The 23,156-nt window shown below is 43.7% G+C and overlaps 1 protein-coding gene across 1 annotated transcript; it reads left to right on the forward strand.

The window, feature by feature from the left end:
• Positions 1-10,744: 10,744 nt before the first annotated feature.
• TNIP2 (TNFAIP3 interacting protein 2) lies at positions 10,745-20,808 on the forward strand. Its single transcript, XM_077477902.1, has 6 exons — positions 10,745-11,332; positions 14,769-15,053; positions 16,686-16,769; positions 16,937-17,218; positions 17,499-17,615; positions 18,355-20,808. Exons 1-6 carry the CDS (start codon positions 10,961-10,963, stop codon positions 18,628-18,630), a joined length of 1,416 nt encoding a protein of 471 aa, XP_077334028.1. The 5' UTR covers positions 10,745-10,960; the 3' UTR covers positions 18,631-20,808.
• The last annotated feature ends 2,348 nt before the right edge of the window (positions 20,809-23,156 follow it).

A 23,156-nucleotide genomic window follows, 5' to 3' on the forward strand; every position in this document is an offset into this window, starting at 1 on the left:
ACAAGAGTGAGCCCAGAGCAGTGTTTTCCTCAATAAAGTTATTTATTTCATCTCTTCAGAAAGTGAAAGAGGGAGCTCTTTCCCATCTCCTCACTGCTACACAAAGCAATAATGCTAATGTGCACTAGGTGATTAGGGTGAGCCCACACACACCCGGCACACCCTGTGCACATGCCTATGGTTGCACAGCATTGTCTTTTATGCCAATTCTTACTGATGCTTTTCTTAATACTTTTTTCATTAGCTTGCATACCCTTCCCCATAAAAATATCTTAATTGTCAATTTAGCAATATCCTTAAAACGCCACAATGTCTAATCTGAACACCTTTCTAGTTGTGCATTCAGGCCAATGAAATGGATGATACGTGTGGTTATTTATTATGGAAAACATTTTTTTCTTCTGCTTTCCCAAGAAAGGACTTGTAATCTTTTAAAAGACCAGGAAATTCTGAGAATCGTGGTGAATATTCATGCCAGGAGCCAGACAATGCTGATAAAATGTCAGTAAAGCAGGTTTTTACAAAGCTCTGATTGTAACCAGGGAACTTACAGCAACTTTTGTTTCCCACAACAAACTTTACTCAACCTGCTTTGCATTGCCACCAGTCAAGGAACTGCCGCGTTGCTGATTTTCCCACAAGAGCAGTTCCTGCAACTTTAAACATCCATCTTCTCAAATGCAATTACCATAGTTGACAATACCAAGCCAAGTGCTGCCACCTACTGGATATTTTGCTAACAAGCATTTGATTGAACTGCAAAAATGTATTTTCCCTCACTGCAACCAGGGAGGCTACAGGAGTAACCTACAATATATTTATCATAGTAAATACATCCATGCTATTGTGTCAGGTGCAATGGTATCTTTTTGTGAAATGCAATGAGCTTGATTTACTAAATGAGTAGAACCTTTTCACGCAACATGTATGCTCACTTTTACAAAATTTCTGTTAACTTTACAAAGTGAATTTTAGTAAATAACGTGAATCTGGATACATCAAGTTACATTCTATGCATTAAGATAAAAAACCTTCTGTGCAAAGCAATCTCCCTAATACTTACATGAGCCCCATCTCTGTCCAGTGATGTGCACGAGTGTCTCAGCCATCTGAGATTCTCCCTCCCTGATTGGCTAAGACACAGCAGTGGCGCCATTGGCTGACTCTGCTGTCAATCGAAGTCAGCCAACCAATCAGGAGAGAGAGGGGTGGGGCCAGGGCGGGGCTCCATCTCTGAATTGACACAGGAAGCTGTGGCTTGGCTCGGGTGCCCCCATAGTAAGCTGCTTGCTGTGGGTGCACTGAGCAGGAAGAAGGGGCCAGGAGCGCTGCAGAGGGACCCGAGAAGAGGAGGATCCAGGCTGCTCTGTGCAAAGCCACAGAGGAGGTAAGTATAACATGTTTGTTATTTTTATAGGAAAAAGAAAACAAGACTTTAATATCACTTTAAAGTGGTTGTAAACCTCAGACATGAAATATGGACAAAGCATATCCCTCTATAGTGTGTACTTGTCTCAATCCAGAGCACTAAGTGTCATTTCTCTCTGCTGCTTTGTTCCTCTGCTATCAGCATGAATCACATCACAAGTTTTTGTGTGGGGGGGGGGGGGGGGTACCTCCAGCACATTGACAGCCTCAGCTCTATTCCTGTGTGAAGGAGGGTGTGTCCCTTCCCTCCAATCAGCTCTCAGAACTCTCCTCACTGAGCTCTGAAGAGTGCTGGGACTGGTGACTGTACTGACAAGGCTGCTGTCCAAGGGTTCCCCCTGTGCTCCTACATCCAGAGTGGTGACACTCTAATACAAGAGATGCATTACTGGCCAGATCACCAGGTGAAAACGGAGGAAAATTAAACCTAAAAAAAAGCGAACTATTGCAGCCACCACACATCTAATGATTGAGATCCTTCTTAAATACGCAATTGATGCTCACCCCCTGAGGAAGACGTATATCATTGAAACGCATTGGAATTCTATGCATTGACATCAATTGTCGACACTGTACAGTCCATGTACTGCCTTTTCATGACCAGTACTTAGCGGCATGCTATTTTTTAGCTGTAAGTAAAGTAGCCAATGCAACGTTAATAAATACAGATTTTGTGATTACCTCTCTATCTCATCTGCAGAGATATAAATCTGCTTTACTGATCTGCAGATTTCTGACCCCCCGCACAGATTGGTGCGAGAAATGCCACGTGCACACGACCGGACTTTTCGATGGACTTGGTCCGGCAGACTGGAATCTGTCAGGCAATTCGATCGTGTGTGAGCTCCAGCTGACTTTTTCTTCCCAAAAGTCCGGTGGACCTAGAAATAAAACTTGCTTCAAATCTTTCCAACGGACTCGAGTCCGATCGAAAAATCCGGTCGTTGTGTGCTAGTCAGACGGACTAAAACCGACGCCTTAGGGCAGATATTGGCTACTGGCTATGAACTTCCTTATTCTACGTCATCACGTTCGAATCCATCTGACTTTTGGAGTGATCGTGTTTGGCCAAGTCCGTTCGTTTGAAAGTCCGGCGGACCTCAGCTGCAAAGTCCGGTCGTGTGTACGTAGCATAATTCTAAACAGTTTTGTTTGTTAGTTTGTTTGAATCACTTTGTTTCAAATCATTATACTAGTGCTAGAGTGGGGCCCATTCATTACAATGCACAGTATGCCAATAACCATTATTTAAGATTTCAGATCTAGACTTGTGTAATGTGATAATACATGTTGGGGGGGGGGGGGGTACATTTACTTCTTTTTATAGGCTCACCTCGAGGACAACTCAAACAATGGAACTACATGTAAAAATGGCGTGCTGAAGTGGCACCAATGCATGTGTATAAGTCAAAAGAAAAGCACACAGATTGATGTGAAAGGGCCCACGGCCCCCGTTCACACTTAAAGCGGCTTTGAAATTGCACCACTTCAGCAAGTGGCACATTAAATCACCAAAAATAGTGCAGGAACCTTTTTAAAATCGGGGCCTCTGACATCATCAAGGCTGATGCAGGGACCATAGCCCTGCATTGGATGCGGGGACACAGAGGGACTGTACACTGTCAGAGTGTAGTGGAGTGCCACTTGCCGGGGGAGTAATAAAGGATCGGGTAAGTAAAAGTATTCTTACCGTCCCCTAGACTAAAGTGTAAGTAATCCTTGCAGTGTTGGGGCTCCCTGGTACAAAGGAAGGCTCTTAGTTTTAAATATGCAGTGGAACCGTGGTTTACGAGTAACACGGTTAACATGCTTTTTGAATGACAAGCAACTTTTTTTTTTTAATTCTGACTCGTTGTGTTGTCTCGCCAAATGAGCAGAATTTAAACTAATGGGCAGTGCAGTACCGCATTTGGCCAGGGGTGCAGGGGCTCTCTGAACGGTTCGGAAGCCATTCAAAAGTACTCGGAATGACTGGGAAATACTCGGAAACATTCAAATACTCTGTTCCTGAGTGTTTCCGAGCTTTTCCATGTTCAGCCAAGCTGTCCCGAGTATTTCTGAGGCTCTCTGGCGCCCCCCACCTCTGGCCACATGCGGTATTGCATGTAATAGAAGTCAATGCGGAAGTAATTACCTTGGTTTCCATTGACTTCTATGGGGAAACCAAGGTTCCACTGTACATGTTACAGTGCATGTGCTATTGATTAGAATGTTACTCAGAAATGCAGAATGCAAAACAACGACCAACAAAAAAAGGGATGTCCATTTTAGGAGAGCATCATGCTTTTCAAAGGAAATAAATCACATCTTTTTTCTTTCAGGTTAATATTTATTTGAACCAATCTCTATTTTTATAATTGGTCCCTGTCCAAGGCTGGTTTCACACATACGTGGGCAAAAATCTAAATGGCATCCCAACGCATCTGAATATGCAGTGCAGTTTTGGGTGTGTTGCAGCGCCATGCGGTCCCATGCTGCCGTGTTTTTAAAAATAGTCGGGGACTTTCTTCCTTCATTTCCAGCAGGTAAAGCAGCCGATTCAAATGAATGGGTTGCTGTGCCCTTGCACACGCCGCACGCAGGACCCGTACAGATGTGAACCCCCCTAAAACCTAGTATGTGTATGATTGAATCTGAGTTAGAGAGAGACCTTAACCGGGGGGCGAGTTTACTGTCCTTCAGACTTTAGGGGGGCCAGACTGTTGCCATTGGGAATAGAAAAGATCCAAACATCAGTGGCCCATCGCTGGTGTCATTGGGAAGAGTTGTACCCCCCTAACTGGTCTAAGTGTGGGAAATTATATATAATATATATATATTTATTTATTGTTTATTATTGTTTATTTGTTATTTAAATGTAAACTTTCTTTTTTAATTCAGGAATTTATACAGGGTTGGCAATTTATGCAGCACTAGCACATATATTGTACATTCCCATCAGCTCCTGCCCCCAAGGAGTTTACAGTCTAAGGCCCCTTTCACGCGGGGTGGATCCCTTTTCACGGACTCTGCTTGCTTAGAGAGATATCGCTCCGCTGATCCCTGCTGAGCCGGCGGATGACGGGTCCATCTCCTCTCACTGTGCAGAGCCAAGACTGACAGAGCCCTGCTCTCCTCTATGGGGAAATCGGATGAAAACCGACCGCCTGTCCTTTTTTCATCTGATCCCACCCACCAGACAGATGGAAAATAGGACCACTATCCGTCTGGATTTTTCAGATCGGATAGCAGCTGGTGTCAGTGGACATGTCACCGCTGACATTCGCTGTTCCATAGGAGTGAATGGAGGCTCTGATCAGACCTGCCTGGATTCAGACCTGCCTGATTAGGGACTGAGCTGTGATTAGGGATTGGACTGTGATTAGGGACTGAGCTGTGATTAGGGACTGGACTGTGATTAGGGACTGGACTGTGATTAGGGACTGGACTGTGATTAGGGACTGAGCTGTGATTAGGGACTGGACTGTGATTAGGGACTGAGCTGTGATTAGGGACTGATTAGAGTCTGAGCTGTGATTAGAGACTGGGCTGTGATTGGGGACTAGGCTGTGATTCGGGAGCTGTAATTAGGGACTGGGCTGTGATTATGGACTGTGATGTGATTAGGGAGTTGTAATTAGGGACTGAACTGTCATTAGGGACTGAGCTGTGATTAGGGACTGGACAGTGATTAGGGACTAGACAGTGATTAGGGACTGGGCTGTGATTAGGGACTGAGCTGTGATTGGGGACTGAGCTGTGATTGGGGACTGAGCTGTGATTGGGGACTGAGCTGTGATTGGGGACTGTAATTAGGGACTGAGCTGTGATTAGGGACTGATCTGTGATTGGGGACTTGGCTGTGATTGGGGACTGAGCTGTGATTAGGGACTGGGCCGTGATTAGGGACTGGGCCGTTATTAAGGACTGAGCCGTGATTAGGGACTGGGCTGTGATTAGGGAGCTATAATTAGGGACTGGGCTGTGATTAGGGACTGGGCTGTGATTAGGGACTGAGCTGTGATTAGGGACTATGATTAGGGACTGGGCTGTGATTAGGGAGCTGTAATTAGGGACTGGACTGTCATTAGGACTGAGCTGTGATTAGAGACTGGACAGTGATTAAGGACTGGGCTGTGATTAGGGACTGAGCTGTGATTAGGGACTATGATTAGGGACTGTGATGTGATTAGGGAGCTGTAATTAGGGACTGGACTGTCATTAGGACTGAGCTGTGATTAGAGACTGGACAGTGATTAAGGACTGGGCTGTGATTAGGGACTGAGCTGTGATTGGGGACTAAGCTGTGATTAGGGACTGAGCTGTGATTGGGGACTGAGCTGTGATTAGGAACTGAGCTGTGATTGGGGACTGGGCTGTGATTAGGGAGCTGTAATTAGGGACTGGGCTGTGATTAGGGAGCTGTAATTAGGGACTGGGGTGTGATTAGGGAGCTGTAATTAGGGACTGGGCTGTGACTAGGGACTGTGATGTGATTAGGGAGCTGTAATTGGGGACTGGACTGTCATTAGGGACTGAGCTGTGATTGGAGACTAGACAGTGATTAGGGACTGGGCTGTGATTAAGGACTGAGCTGTGATTGGGGACTGAGCTATGATTAGGGACTGAGCTTTGATTGGGGACTGAGCTGTGATTAGGGACTTGGCTGTGATTGGGGACTGAGCTGTTATTAGGGACTGAGCTGTGATTAGGGACTGAGCTGTGATTGATTGGGGACTGAGCTGTGATTGGGGACTGAGCTGTGATTAGGGACTGAGCTGTGATTAGGGATTGGACTGTGATTAGGGACTGAGCTGTGATTAGGGACTGGACTGTGATTAGGGACTGGACTGTGATTAGGGACTGAGCTGTGATTAGGGACTGGACTGTGATTAGGGACTGGACTGTGATTAGGGACTGAGCTGTGATTAGGGACTGATTAGAGTCTGAGCTGTGATTAGAGACTGGGCTGTGATTGGGGACTAGGCTGTGATTAGGGAGCTGTAATTAGGGACTGGGCTGTGATTATGGACTGTGATGTGATTAGGGAGTTGTAATTAGGGACTGAACTGTCATTAGGGACTGAGCTGTGATTAGGGACTGGACAGTGATTAGGGACTGGGCTGTGATTAGGGACTGGGCTGTGATTAGGGACTGAGCTGTGATTAGGGACTGAGCTGTGATTGGGGACTGAGCTGTGATTGGGGACTGAGCTGTGATTAGGGACTGAGCTGTGATTGGGGACTGTAATTAGGGACTGAGCTGTGATTAGGGACTGATCTGTGATTGGGGACTTGGCTGTGATTGGGGACTGAGCTGTGATTAGGGACTGGGCCGTGATTAGGGACTGGGCCGTTATTAAGGACTGAGCCGTGATTAGGGACTGGGCTGTGATTAGGGAGCTATAATTAGGGACTGGGCTGTGATTAGGGACTGGGCTGTGATTAGGGACTGAGCTGTGATTAGGGACTATGATTAGGGACTGGGCTGTGATTAGGGAGCTGTAATTAGGGACTGGACTGTCATTAGGACTGAGCTGTGATTAGAGACTGGACAGTGATTAAGGACTGGGCTGTGATTAGGGACTGAGCTGTGATTAGGGACTATGATTAGGGACTGTGATGTGATTAGGGAGCTGTAATTAGGGACTGGACTGTCATTAGGACTGAGCTGTGATTAGAGACTGGACAGTGATTAAGGACTGGGCTGTGATTAGGGACTGAGCTGTGATTGGGGACTAAGCTGTGATTAGGGACTGAGCTGTGATTGGGGACTGAGCTGTAATTGGGGACTGAGCTGTGATTAGGAACTGAGCTGTGATTGGGGACTGGGCTGTGATTAGGGAGCTGTAATTAGGGACTGGGCTGTGATTAGGGAGCTGTAATTAGGGACTGGGCTGTGACTAGGGACTGTGATGTGATTAGGGAGCTGTAATTGGGGACTGGACTGTCATTAGGGACTGAGCTGTGATTGGAGACTAGACAGTGATTAGGGACTGGGCTGTGATTAGGGACTGAGCTGTGATTGGGGACTGAGCTATGATTAGGGACTGAGCTTTGATTGGGGACTGAGTTGTGATTAGGGACTTGGCTGTGATTGGGGACTGAGCTGTTATTAGGGACTGAGCTGTGATTGATTGGGGACTGAGCTGTGATTGATTGGGGACTGAGCTGTGATTGATTGGGGACTGAGCTGTGATTGGGGACTGAGCTGTGATTGGGGACTGAGCTGTGATTAGGGACTTGGCTGTGATTGGGGACTGAGCTGTGATTGGGGACTGAGCTGTGATTGGGGACTTGGCTGTGATTGGGGACTGAGCTGTGATTGGGGACTTGGCTGTGATTGGGGACTGAGCTGTGATTGGGGACTGAGCTGTGAATGGGGACTGAGCTGTGATTGATTGGGGACTGAGCTGTGATTAGGGACTGAGCTGTGATTGGGGACTGAGCTGTGGTTAGGGACTTGGCTGTGATTGGGGACTGAGCTGTGATTGGGGACTGAGCTGTGATTAGGGACTGAGCTGTGATTGGGGACTGAGCTGTGATTGGGGACTGAGCTGTGATTGGGGACTGAGCTGTGATTGGGGACTGAGCTGTGATTGGGGACTGAGCTGTGGTTAGGGACTTGGCTGTGATTGGGGACTGAGCTGTGATTGGGGACTGAGCTGTGATTGGGGACTGAGCTGTGGTTAGGGACTTGGCTGTGATTGGGGACTGAGCTGTGATTGGGGACTGAGCTGTGATTGGGGACTGAGCTGTGATTAGGGACTTGGCTGTGATTGGGGACTGAGCTGTGATTGGGGACTGAGCTGTGATTGGGGACTGAGCTGTGATTAGGGACTTGGCTGTGATTGGGGACTGAGCTGTGATTGGGGACTGAGCTGTGGTTAGGGACTTGGCTGTGATTGGGGACTGAGCTGTGATTGGGGACTGAGCTGTGATTGGGGACTGAGCTGTGGTTAGGGACTGAGCTGTGGTTAGGGACTTGGCTGTGATTGGGGACTGAGCTGTGATTGGGGACTGAGCTGTGATTGGGGACTGAGCTGTGATTAGGGACTTGGCTGTGATTGGGGACTTGGCTGTGATTGGGGACTGAGCTGTGATTAGGGACTGAGCTGTGATTGGGGACTGAGCTGTGATTAGGAACTGAGCTGTGATTGGGGACTGGGCTGTGATTAGGGAGCTGTAATTAGGGACTGGGCTGTGATTAGGGAGCTGTAATTAGGGACTGGGCTGTGACTAGGGACTGTGATGTGATTAGGGAGCTGTAATTGGGGACTGGACTGTCATTAGGGACTGAGCTGTGATTGGAGACTAGACAGTGATTAGGGACTGGGCTGTGATTAGGGACTGAGCTGTGATTGGGGACTGAGCTATGATTAGGGACTGAGCTTTGATTGGGGACTGAGTTGTGATTAGGGACTTGGCTGTGATTGGGGACTGAGCTGTTATTAGGGACTGAGCTGTGATTAGGGACTGAGCTGTGATTGATTGGGGACTGAGCTGTGATTGGGGACTGAGCTGTGATTAGGGACTTGGCTGTGATTGGGGACTGAGCTGTGATTGGGGACTTGGCTGTGATTGGGGACTGAGCTGTGATTGGGGACTTGGCTGTGATTGGGGACTGAGCTGTGATTGGGGACTGAGCTGTGATTGGGGACTGAGCTGTGATTGATTGGGGACTGAGCTGTGATTAGGGACTGAGCTGTGATTGGGGACTGAGCTGTGATTGGGGACTGAGCTGTGGTTAGGGACTTGGCTGTGATTGGGGACTGAGCTGTGATTGGGGACTGAGCTGTGATTGATTGGGGACTGAGCTGTGATTAGGGACTGAGCTGTGATTGGGGACTGAGCTGTGATTGGGGACTGAGCTGTGATTGGGGACTGAGCTGTGATTAGGGACTTGGCTGTGATTGGGGACTGAGCTGTGATTGGGGACTTGGCTGTGATTGGGGACTGAGCTGTGATTGGGGACTGAGCTGTGATTGGGGACTTGGCTGTGATTGGGGACTGAGCTGTGATTGGGGACTGAGCTGTGATTGGGGACTGAGCTGTGGTTAGGGACTGAGCTGTGATTAGGGACTGAGCTGTGATTGGGGACTGAGCTGTGATTGGGGACTGAGCTGTGATTGGGGACTGAGCTGTGATTAGGGACTTGGCTGTGATTGGGGACTGAGCTGTGATTGGGGACTGAGCTGTGATTGGGGACTGAGCTGTGATTGGGGACTGAGCTGTGGTTAGGGACTGAGCTGTGGTTAGGGACTTGGCTGTGATTGGGGACTGAGCTGTGATTGGGGACTGAGCTGTGGTTAGGGACTTGGCTGTGATTGGGGACTGAGCTGTGATTGGGGACTGAGCTGTGATTGGGGACTGAGCTGTGATTAGGGACTTGGCTGTGATTGGGGACTGAGCTGTGATTGGGGACTGAGCTGTGATTGGGGACTGAGCTGTGATTAGGGACTTGGCTGTGATTGGGGACTGAGCTGTGATTGGGGACTGAGCTGTGGTTAGGGACTTGGCTGTGATTGGGGACTGAGCTGTGATTGGGGACTGAGCTGTGATTGGGGACTGAGCTGTGATTGGGGACTGAGCTGTGGTTAGGGACTTGGCTGTGATTGGGGACTGAGCTGTGATTGGGGACTGAGCTGTGATTGGGGACTGAGCTGTGATTGGGGACTGAGCTGTGATTAGGGACTGAGCTGTGATTAGGGACTGAGCTGTGATTAGGGACTGAGCTGTGATTAGGGACTTGGCTGTGATTGGGGACTGAGCTGTGATTGGGGACTGAGCTGTGATTGGGGACTGAGCTGTGATTGGGGACTTGGCTGTGATTGGGGACTGAGCTGTGATTGGGGACTGAGCTGTGATTGGGGACTGAGCTGTGGTTAGGGACTGAGCTGTGATTGGGGACTGAGCTGTGATTGGGGACTGAGCTGTGATTGGGGACTGAGCTGTGGTTAGGGACTGAGCTGTGATTGGGGACTGAGCTGTGATTGGGGACTGAGCTGTGATTGGGGACTGAGCTGTGGTTAGGGACTTGGCTGTGATTGGGGACTGAGCTGTGATTGGGGACTGAGCTGTCACTGTGTTCCCAGCAGAGGTTAATCACAAGCAGGCTGGGCAGGATATGAGGAAAGAGCTCTTCCAGGATCCTCAGGAGATGGACAACCATGGTGGGATCGTGGAGGATTTTTCATGAACAGTCCCCATGTGTTCAAAAGTACAAGAAAAAGTCCATCTGCATTACAGGGGAAGCCCCATAGGAAATTCCCATCTAATGCTCTGTACTCTGCTGGCCACGCCCCTCACCCAGCCACGCCCCCTCGTACATAACCAGGAACAATGTCTTCAGGGACTGTCAGATTGAGTGCAGATCACACAAGAAGCAGCTCTAAGGAACGAACCATCGCTGTGCTGCACATCTGGTTACATTGTTTACAAACTAAGCTGAAACTTTTGCAACATTGTCCCCCTCCCCCCCCTAAAGTGGACTTGTAGGACTCCTGTGGATTGTAGAGTGATCCTTCTCCTCGGTGTGCACCGTGGCTCTGATCATGTCCTCTATCAGTGATGGCAGTACGGACGCCCTGGTGGCCAGGTTTAAGCTGCTGGAGGAGACGGTGGACAAGCTGCACCGGGAGAACCGGAGCCTGACCGCCAAGCTGAAGAGTTACAACATGCTGAGCACCTTCTACCATGAGGCCCGGCAGCAGAACAAGACCCTCAACAGACAGCTGGCCGACAAGGAGGCCCTGATCACCCGGCTCAGGGATGGACAGCACCCCCCTAGGAAGGGGCTGGAGGACAATCACCTGGAACCATCCAAGTCCTTGGTGGACAGTCTGGTGGGACAACTGAGCAGTATGAGGAACCAGCTGAAGGAGACAGAGAGGATCTGCCAGGAGAAAGTGGAGACACTCAATCAGGTAGGTACACAACAATGTATACAATGTCATGCAACAATGTATACCATAGAAGTGTGATCCAACAATATATACCATAGAAGTGTGATCCAACAATATATACCATAGAAGTGTGATCCAACAATGTATACCATAGAAGTGTGATCCAACAATATATACCATAGAAGTGTGATCCAACAATATATACCATAGAAGTGTGATCCAACAATGTATACCATAGAAGTGTGATCCAACAATGTATACCATAGAAGTGTGATCCAACAATGTATACCATAGAAGTGTGATCCAACAATATATACCATAGAAGTGTGATCCAACAATATATACCATAGAAGTGTGATCCAACAATATATACCATAGAAGTGTGATCCAACAATGTATACCATAGAAGTGTGATCCAACAATGTATACCATAGAAGTGTGATCCAACAATGTATACCATAGAAGTGTGATCCAACAATATATACCATAGAAGTGTGATCCAACAATATATACCATAGAAGTGTGATCCAACAATGTATACCATAGAAGTGTGATCCAACAATGTATACCATAGAAGTGTGATCCAACAATGTATACCATAGAAGTGTGATCCTACAATGTATACCATAGAAGTGTGATCCAACAATGTATACCATAGAAGTGTGATCCAACAATATATACCATAGAAGTGTGATCCAACAATGTATACCATAGAAGTGTGATCCAACAATGTATACCATAGAAGTGTGATCCTACAATGTATACCATAGAAGTGCGATCCAACAATGTATACCATAGAAGTGCGATCCAACAATATATACCATAGAAGTGTGATCCTACAATGTATACCATAGAAGTGTGATCCAACAATATATACCATAGAAGTGTGATCCTACAATCTATACCATAGAAGTGTCATCCTACAATGTATTACACAGAAGTGTCATCCTACAATATATACAATAAAAGTGTGATCCTACAATGTATACCATAGAAGTGTCATCCTACAATGTATACCATAGAAGTGTGATCCAACTATGTATACCATAGAAGTGTTGTTATTATATATATATATATATATATATATATATATATATATATATATATATATATATATATATATATAATATTATCATAGAAGTGTGATACAATGTATACTATAGAATGCGATCCAACAATGTATACTATAGGAGTGCAAGACCATCATATCATACAATGTATGCTATAAGAGTATTCTACAATAATGTATCCAAACCTACATCCATTTTATGTAGACTTTCCTTCACTTCCTATCTAAGAGACACAACTGGAATAAAGGAAAACTCTCAAAGGCGTAACAATCCCCTAATAGAGTTTCCATTTATATTCTTTTAAAAACTGTATCATTTAGGATTTCCCATTACTTTCTGTCCCAGGAGAGAAAGTGAATCTCCACAGTAAGGATACAGTCAGAAATTATAAATAATAATAATAATAATTAAAAAAAAGGGTTTCAGCATTTTGTTCAAAGTGCCCAAAAAACTAGAATTTTTTATTTTATTTTTAGCTTTAGATACATTTTAACTGATCAAAGCATAATATGCTTCCCAAGCAACAATCAGAATGACATTCCTACAATGTGAGTTCTGATTGGTTGTGACCTGCACGTCATTGGCATTAACACCATGTTATTAATGACGCCAAGTGATTACATTGCACTTGGCAGCGGGTGTAAAACTTTCTGCCCATGCATTGTATTCCTGAAAGTTCATTGCCAGGCTGGCATTTGCACAGGTATCTGTTGGCTCAGTCTACAAACTGTAAAACTCAGGATCTTTATTTTAGTTGTGTGACTGTAATCTTTGAGATAGATGTATGTGTATATATATATATATATATTCATATACTTGTATAGCGTCGTCAATTTACGCAGCGCTTTACATATACATTGTACAATCACATCAGTCCCTAAAACCCCAATCCTGGCATGTTGGCTTTGTCAGTTGAGCCTAATACATTGATGCAGCATTGTGTTTTTACTGGGATCATATGTGAGCATAACATCCAGAGTGACCCTGACCTTGTTCTTTAGAATGCTCTTTTACTGCACATATAAACATGTTGTGCCATTCCCTCCTAGTATTCCATGTAAGGTCATGCATTTTATTTCTCTAATCATGGCAAGTAAAGTAAATGTTTGTTCTCTTTGGAAACTTTGACACCCTGCCTATATCCTGCAGTCTGGGGAACTCCTATATCACGTGAATAGTGGTCCACTTTATCCTGAGCATTTCTACGTCTTTAACCAAAAGGATTTTCCCGTGTCCTGACCTGGGGTGACATGCATTATAGTACAGAACAAGCTCAGTGAGTCATTGCACATTCCACTCCCATGTATTCAGGCTTTGCTGACTTGTCAGCATACAGAATGTCCAGTGAAAAGCGATCACGCCTTTACCTGTCAGATAATGTTTATTTACTAGTTACTACAGAGACCGAGCTTGTGGTTCTGTTGAACAAAGGTGGGCAGGGTTCTCAATGACAATTGCTTATTATCAACATCTGCAGAACCACAGATTGCTTAACATTGGTGAGCAAACCTTGTAAGGATTATTATGACAACAGCTGATGGAAAAGTATCTGTCCTGTATAAATAGCCAGGTTTAAATCCAGTCTGTGTTATTAAAATTATCTCTATGAATTCCCCATTGGCAGCATGGTGTGCCATAACTGCACTGGTGTGCAGTATAACTGTAAATATATTTTTTTATCAGTTAATCTTGATAATATAGGGGGATATACCAAAACTGGAGAGTGCAAAATCTGGTGCAGCTCTGCATAGAAACCAATCAGGTTCCAGGTTTTCTTGTCAAATCTTAATTGAACAAGCTGAAGTTAAAAGCTCATTGGTTGCTATGCACAGCTGCACCAGTTTCTGAGTGCTCCAATATTAGTAAATCTCCCCCATAGTGTTTAAAGTTGATCTAAAGATAAAAGTTTGTATTTTAAGGAGATACCATTTTATTGGGTAACTTAACCCTACTGGTGGTATTCCCGAGTGTGGCTCGGGGCTAAAGTTCATTACCATTAGCGGTAACCCCGAGCCACACTTAGGATTGCATTGCACAATCCTGGTACAGCGTAGTTACCTTGTCCCCAGGATCCTGTGATTGTCCTCCGCCGGCTCCTGTGTTCCGGGCTCCGAGCGTCACAACACATGGGGCAGAGTAAGCTATTCACATCTGCACTAGTTGACAGTTAGAAATGTAATGGGCAAAGTTCTTATAGAAAACTAAGTGATGTACATAATCAATCTTTGGTAAATTTCTTCCTAATACAGCTTTTATGATTAAAGGCATTGCAACAAAAACTGTCCAAATTATTTTGGGTATCCTAATCATATGGTGTCTTCTTTAGAAGAGAATGTCTAGTAAGCTGTGATGTATGTTGACAAGTATTTGTGTTCTCCCCATGGCAGGAAATCCAGGGGCTTCACCAGCAGCTAGAGGAGAGAGACCAGCAGATACAGAAGGTGTCCAGTTGGCCATCACATGAGAAGGAGATGGAGATCTTCCGTCTGCAGCGGTCGCTGGCAGAGAAGGAGAGAGCTCAGGCTACTAGTGAGGTCCTGTGCCGATCTCTGTCTGATGAAACCAACCAACTGCGGTTTAAGCTGACTGCCACGGCGGAAATGTGCCAACAACTTGTTACCTGCCTAGAAGATGCCCATCGGAAAAATGGAGGGCCATCACAAGAGCAGCAGGTTTGTTCTGTTTTTGTGACTTGGCCTAGACTTTGCTTGTGTGGTGAATGTCTGTCTACTTAATCCTAGAGCACTGCGAGTATGTATGCAGGTTTGCCTGACCCCAGCCTTTTGTTTTGGGTGACTTTCCGAGGTCTATAACATTAAAGTAGGATGTCTAAACGTTCTTAAAGGAGACCTGTACTGATAAAGTATGCAGACTGGAATTCCCGGCTCTTCCCCCTGTAGAATTAGCCTAGTTCTGCCTTGCTACTACTTTTGCATGTCTCTTATTGGTGGAGTTATGAACATAGGAGCAGAGATCTCACTGCCAGAATCTTCAGGAGATACTGGAAGCCAGAGGATGTTGTGCCAGATCACTCCAACACTGTTTTCAGAGGAATATCCCTTTTAAAAATAATAGTTATGTCTTTGTGGTGGGTGCAGTTGTAGTGTTAAAGTGGTCTATCATTAACATCCACACCTCAATTTAATATGGGCATATTAATATTTTGAGTAATCTTACTTGTTTTTGCCTTAAGTAAACAAAACTGATCCTTTAGATGACCTAAAGCCTAGGCAAGCTAGATCACGTGGTCTGTGGCTACCAAAAAAAGAAAATGTGCAAACACAATTGCCGGCACTCAGATTCTCCTCCAATATCACTTTATTGACGCCTGTTCCATGCAGTACAGCAGCTCACGCGTTTCTGCCTATACAGTCCAAATGTGTCAATACACGGCAGAACTGCATTAGTTGTATCATATGGAACAATCTTCAATAGAAGGGGGATCAGAGAAGAATTTAAGGGCCAATAAATGGTTTGCATGCTGCTCTATTTGGTCCAGAGAAGGATTTACCATGCACAGTATATCAGGGGAAATAGGAGGTTAAGCTGTTTGCTACAAATTGGACAAAGATCATCATGAGTGTTTCACTTCATACTCTTTAGAGACAGCAAATCCCTTATTTGGTAGACCCCCCCATTAGGATAAATTAAATAAAAAACCTACATGTTTAATGAACAAATACGGCTGCCCTCTTGTTAACGTGTAACTTAAAACTAAACATAGAAACATGTTTATTTAATGCAAAAGACATTTTTTAAAGAAATGGATACTAATAATATTTCTTAACTAGATTGTGCCTTTACTTGTATATCTGAAAGACATTAAGAAAAATATAGTTTTTCTTTAATGTCTGGCAGCCTAGTGACTAACAATGTTGCCCTTTTAGAACTGTGATCTTGGGTTTAAACTTAATTTATATTCCACCCACATGGAGCTGTCTGTTTACCCATGTTTGAGTGTGCCAGCTTCTATTCACACTTCAGTACAAGTTGCCTGGCTGTCTGCGGCTCATTTCTTATTCACTGACCCAGAACAAGAAGGCAGCAAATGATGCTAGAACTCTTGCTCTGTATTCTTAGTGAAGCAAGTATAGCTTGAAGACACTGGGCCAGGGTGGCAGCCAGGCAATGAGCATTTCATAAAAGACAGCCTAGGTATCCCTCTCAGTACAGGTACCCTGTAATTAGCCTGAACTGGCTGTAGACTCTGAGTGTCGTGGAGTTGAGTGGTGTGCATAATGAAAAACTGTGCTTTTCCCACTTTATAAATCCTGGAAATAAATACTGATGTCTCCTATTTACAGAATCTGAACAAGGACAGTGAGAATGAAGCAAACCTGAGAAAGTTACAGGAAGAAAACCGTTTATTAAAACAGAAAAAGATACATGTAAGTCTATGTAAATAATGTGTTATTTTTATAACATACTTCCTCTTTTCTCTTTACTGGAATGCCCTAATATATCAAGTAGATTAGTTAAAAGTGTTCTGAATGTCCTGATTACCACAAAGAAAAGCACAGCAGACTATATATTAATACTGTCATTATTCTTCCAGGTGGAAGACTTAAATGCCAAGTGGCAGAAGTATGATGCCAGCAGGGAGGAGTACGTGAAGGGTCTCCACCAACAACTGAAGGAAATGAAGGCACAGAGGGAACATATGAAGGGTACACACTCCACACACAAACACCCAGACCTCTTACAGAAGGAGATCTCAAGACTCAACAGGCATCTGGAAGAAAAAATAAGTGAGAACACCAAACTGCAGCAAGAAGCCACTGAGATGGCCAGCGCCAGGATCGCTGACCAGGAGAGGATACATATGTTGGAGCAGCAGGTGAGAACATACAATATGCCTGCTTATTGTCACATGTAGATTCAGAATAACCCTTTAATGAACCATTTTAATGGCCACACCTTTTTTTAATCAAATAAAAAATATTTATTAGTAAGGAGAAAAAATAATAAATAAATAAAAATATTACATTTCATATGTGTGCCTAGCATTTTAAACAGGGCACACAGGAAAGTGCGTTCGATATGAAATGCTAAAATGAGTTTTATGATTTGTATGTCATGCTGAGTTAGTAATCACCGCGGTTTCTTTTTTTTCAAAGTTGGTAGTCTACAAAGATGACTTCACATCAGAGCGGGCAGATCGGGAGAGGGCTCAAAGCCGCATTCAGGAGCTGATTGAAGAAATTTCATGTTTACAGAAAAAGGGAAGGAGACAGGTAAGAACTGTGGACCCTACTGTTGTAATATGCAGGACTGGTGGTGGTATTGTTACTGTAATTGGAGACTCGACAGTGGTAGTACTGATACTGTATCAGCAGTATTGGTAGGGGTAGTACTGCAAGCTAGACGGGTGGTGGTATTGCTACTGTACTAGCAAAACTGTTGGTGGTAGTACTGCTCTTGTACCAGCACTACTACTGGTAATGGTAGTATTGCTACTGTATATGCTGGACTGGTAGTAATAGTAGTGATGGTGGTGGTGGTACTTCTACCGTATCTGCATGATTGGTGGTGTAAATACTGCTACCATATCAGCAGATTTGTGGTGGTGGAACTGCTATTGTACTGGTAATAGTAGTAATATTGCTACTGTATGAGATGGACTGGTAATAATAGTTTTGCTACCATACCTGTAGAACTTCTACTGTACAAGCAGGACTTGTAGTAGTACTGCTGCTGTAGGAGCAGGAGTGGTGGTGGTGGTGGTAGTAGTATTGCTACCATATGATCAGGATTGGTTGTAGTAGTACTGCTACTGCACCAGTAGTACTGCACTGTACTGGCACATGTGACTGTTGCGAGGCCTGGGGCAAGGAATACTTGGTACATGATTCTGTTCCTTACTGTCTACTGTCCTCCATGCTCTTTGACATCTACAGCTGCCAGTAACCCTAATCATTAAGTTTAACTTTTCATAGGGCGTAAGAGTAACTTCATTTTATTTTTCTTCTAAAGGATGACAAAGATGTTGGTAGCCAGTTCCAAATTCACATCGGTAACCGCAACAAAATGTACGTTCAGAAAAAACCCTCTGAGCCTATGCGTGGCCTTACCGCTGATCATTCTGAAAACCGAAGACCGATTTCCCCAGCAAACACCACAGAACGACAGCGGAGCCCCAGCTCTGAACAAAGAGGACAGGATGAGCTACAGTGTCCCCGCTGCCAGCAAGTTTTTCACGACAGACTAGGGGAGAACTTTCTAGAACACATCTCTGAATGCTGCCAGTGACCAGCACTTCTGTACTTCCAATCTGATCACTACACTCCACAGGCTTTGGCTTTGGCTGCCTGTGATCACAATGCTGCTATCAGGCTGGGACTAAATACTGGGATTCCTAGGCACAGGCTTAGGACCTAAATGTGTTAGGCAAAAGCAATATAGCCCCAGTGCTACCTTTCACAATGCTGATTCTTTGCCAGTACAGAGGATGAAAACTGACACTCCATAGAAGTGCCCTTAGTAGGCCTAAGGGCCTATGGCTGCACAAGCTATACAGTTTGCAGAGTTCCTAAAGAGTAATAATTACAAATACTTGGTGCAGAAGTACGTAGTACATTCAGGGCTCTAATACAACCGTTTGTGCTTGGATGCTTGCAGTGGTCTGAGATATACTGTGACTTTGCCCTCATCTGTGACTGATAGGGGAGTGAATTGTAGGAATACATAAAGACCTTTAGTGAAATTATTCAGTATGATGTGATAACATGGGGCATCCAATTAGAATTCTTCACTGTTCGTGCAGTTAGAACAATGATTGCTGAATGGCTGTTGTGGTTTAAGACACCAGCCTTTATTAACCTTTTTAACATGAAGAACCCTTGAAATAACGTCCTCAGGGAGTCATAGCTAATGACTATTATATCTACATCTCATAAGCCATTAGTGTTATGGCCACTGGGAAGAATGCTGTTTACAAATCTTGGGAAAAATTCCCCCCCACCCAACAACTATTACAGATATCTAAAAGATCAGTGGTTACTTATGTGAGAGGTAGAATTTGGTCATTGCTCAAATAACTCCTTGAAACACCTGGAGGAATCCTAGGGTGCCAAGGAACCCTGGTTGAGAAATGCTGGTATACATACTGCCTTTGCATTATTAAGTAAAGCTCTTAATATCCCACCAAATGTGTAGGCCATAAATAAGTTAGTAGCCTCTGTAATGCACTTGTGTGAAGTTTACAAGGATTGAGGATAAAATAAGAGAAGAATTTTAACATTATCTCAGAACTGTGTTTTGTTCATGTAAAATCAGGACAGAAAACAGCTTATGGTGATGCACTTATATCTATGTCTACTGTGACAGGTGCCCTTTACTGGCACAGAAATCAAACTGCTGCATGCTTGTTGTTCCATGGCCAGTTTTGTTCAGGATATTAAGAATTAGTTGTCTTTACTTGCATTTTATCACATTAGAGCCATCAGTCCTAATGCCAGCTATGTCCAAGAAATGTGACAAACATTGAACAGGTTTAGGCAACCTTGGCACTCCAAACCATAAACCTTAGTTATGCCTATGGTAGTCAGAGCCTTGCAGTGCCCCCATAGCCCATGTAGTTCCACCACAGCTGAGTGCCAAGCTTGCCTACTCCTGAATTAGAACTTTACGATTACTTTATGATTGCTTTTAAATTGACAACTTTAGGGACGACCTTTTGATCTAAGGGAGACATTATATTGCACACATCTGACTTACTAGCAGTAACTTGCAGCCTCTCCTAGCTTTCTATGGCTGACTGCATGGAGAGGAAGGTTACAAACAGATGTGGAGTAGATGATGTTTAGTATTGGTGTGAGACTTCTTACATAAAGGGGTTAATAGATGACATATTTGGTGATGAGGCTCTTTAGATTTATGGAAACTCCCTACATTTGTCCATATGTATCATGGAAGTCTTTCAGCACAGGTCTAAGGTAATATGAAATCTATTGGACAAGGGTTGGCTACATTAGGTTTGCCCAAGAAATTTTTTATTTTTAATAAAATTTGTCATTAAAAAGTGAAAACAATTGATCTTTCTTGGTGACCAAATCTGTAAATCCAGTAAATGGCTCGATTTGAATCTTATGCAGTAATGGATCATATGTAGCAGCAATCAGTTTTCATGACTCATGTGACTGGTAAAAGAATGAGCCAATCACCTCTGCTGCTGCCAGTTCTCTGGCCCTTCTGAAGTGGACAGGTCACTATTGACCAAACAAACCTCGTCCTCTTTATACATAAGTTTATATGTATTGAAAAATAATGACTCTGAATTTATGTTTACTAAAAGACACTTAATATTGTCCTATTTATATTGATAACTGTTTTGTAAATGTGTGCATTTTTTTTGTTATTTATTTATTCCAGAAAATTATATAATTAAATTCTTATTTTTATAATAAAATCTACATTTATGTAACACTACTGTTGTGGTTGGATATATTTTTTTAAAATATTTTATATATATATATATATATATATATATATATATATATATTTATTAATAATTATAATAATAATATTAGTATATAATAACTATTATATTTAATAATAATTATAATAATAATATTAGTATATAATATTATCAGTTTTTCAAAGTAATTTGGTTAAACCCCAAGCTGCACTGGTACATAGTTATTTAAATGGTCAGTCTACCCAAAACTGATATAGAATATTTTGGCGAGTGCTGGAAGATTGAACAACCTTCACGGCTTTGATATCTTGTGGCCTTTATAGCAAGATATGCGTTTTAAATTGGTCTCAGATGTTCTTATAAATTGGTCTTGTTTGCTCACTGAATTTTGCCATTATTTTTCTATGGAGAATACTGCAAAAGGAGATAGTGGGGGTTATTTACTAAAGGCAAATCCACTCCGTACTGAAAGTGCACTTGGAAGTGCAGTCGCGGAAGATCTGAAATGAGTGGAAGCTCTGCTGATTTTATTTAATGTGCAAGCTAAAATGCTGTTTTTTTATTTTCCTTGCATATCCCCCTCAGATCTACAGCGACTGCACATCCAAGTGCACTTTTAGTGCAAAGTGGAGTTGCCATTAGTAAATAACCCCCATTGCTGTTTCAATTCTAAAATGTTAAAAGCAATTATAGAAGCTTACCTGGGCTCTTACCTTGTCTGCTTCTTCACTAACCAAGTCCAAATATCCCTACTTCAGGATTCCTACAGAGGAGTTTCTATTGCCCTATGGGGTGTTATGAAGCCACACGTGCGTGCATGCTCCTTGGAGAGATGCTTCCTGCACTGGCATGCATTGGCAGCAATTATTGCACACCGCCCAAACGGATGTTCTGAGGAGGCAGCATAGACCAAGCTGGATGCTGTGCCAGTAGGTACTTGGTCTGGTCTAGCTGGCATAAATAGAGGAGAGAGAGAGAGAGAGAAAGAGAGAGATTATATAATATATATATATATATATATATATATATATATATATATATATATATATATATATGTATTATATAATCTATATCTCTATGTATGCTGATAGATATAGTGAGACTTTACTACTACTTTAACCACTTGCCGACCTGCTGCAAGCTCCGTGATCGTGCCCGCGGGACCCATGGACTCGATTGCCGCGGGGATACCCGTGATCGTGTCACGGAGCTGAAGAACGGGGAGACGCCAATGTAAACGGCATCTCCCCATTCTGTCTAGTGACAGGACACCGATCGTCTGCTCCCTGTCATTGGGAGCAGAGATCAGTGTCACGTCACACACAGCCACGCCCCCAGACAGTTAGAAACACTCCCCCAGGACACACTTGACCCCTCCCTGCCCCCTAGTGGTTAACCCCTTCACTGCCAGTGACACTTTTACAGTAATCAATGCAATTTTATAGCATTGATTGCTGTATTAATCCCAAAAATGTGTCAAAACTGTCCGATGTGTCCTCCATAATGTCGCAGTCAAGATAAAAATCGCAGATCGCCACCATTACTAGTAAAAAAAAAAATGCCATAAATCTATCCCCTATTTTGTAGGAGCTATAACTTTTGCGCAAACCAATCAAACTCTTATTGCGATTTTTTTTTTTTTTTTTTTTAATACCAAAAATAGAAAAATATGTATTGGCCTAAACTGAGGGGGAAAAAGTTTTTGTTTTTTTTATATATTTTTGGGGGATATTTATTATAGCAAAAAGTAAAAAAGAATGCGTTTTTTTTTTTTTTTTTTTCAAAATTGGCACTCTTTTTTTTGTTTATAGCGCAAAGAATAAAAACCACAGGGGTGATCAAATACCACCAAAAGAAATTTCTATTTGTGGGGAAAAAAAGGACGTCAATTTTGTTTGGGAGCCGTGTCGCACGACCGCGCAATTGTCAGTTAAAGCGGCGCAGTACCGAATCGCAAAAAGTGCTCTGGTCAGGAAGGGGGTAAATCCTTCTGTTTCCTGGACTGAGATGCTGGCTCACAGATGTACAAATAATATAAATCCTGATGCTTGTGCAGCTCTTGGCTGTATTCACAAAAGTCTGACATAGATCTTCCTCTGCTGCAACCTCTCACAAACAAGTTACAATGTTGTATCGCATCATTAGAAGAGAGTGAGGAAATGCTTTGTGCCTGCAGCAGACTGATGACAGCCCCTCTAAGCCTAGGAAAACATCACTGTCCTGGAGCTCAAGGCCTTTATAACTCTTTTTAAATCTTTCTAATTGATCCCCCAGACAGCAGCAAAAACCAGGAGTTCCAAGTTACCCTACTATATTCAATATTAGTTTTGGTGGGACATACAGCTTAACCACTTCAGCC

The sequence above is a fragment of the Lithobates pipiens genome, unplaced genomic scaffold (genome assembly GCF_037356315.1).
Source record: "Lithobates pipiens isolate NorthernLeopardFrog02 unplaced genomic scaffold, aLitPip1_a1.2 Scaffold_13, whole genome shotgun sequence".
In the NCBI taxonomy this organism is placed as follows: domain Eukaryota; kingdom Metazoa; phylum Chordata; class Amphibia; order Anura; family Ranidae; genus Lithobates; species Lithobates pipiens.

Bases quoted from the DNA above. Each gene is read 5' to 3' on its own strand.
- TNIP2 (XM_077477902.1), top strand. From the start codon at position 10,961: ATGTCCTCTATCAGTGATGGCAGTACGGACGCCCTGGTGGCCAGGTTT. The intron at 11,333-14,768 runs GTAGGTACACAA...TCCCCATGGCAG, and splicing joins AAGTGGAGACACTCAATCAG to GAAATCCAGGGGCTTCACCA. The intron at 17,616-18,354 runs GTAAGAACTGTG...TTTCTTCTAAAG, and splicing joins AGAAAAAGGGAAGGAGACAG to GATGACAAAGATGTTGGTAG.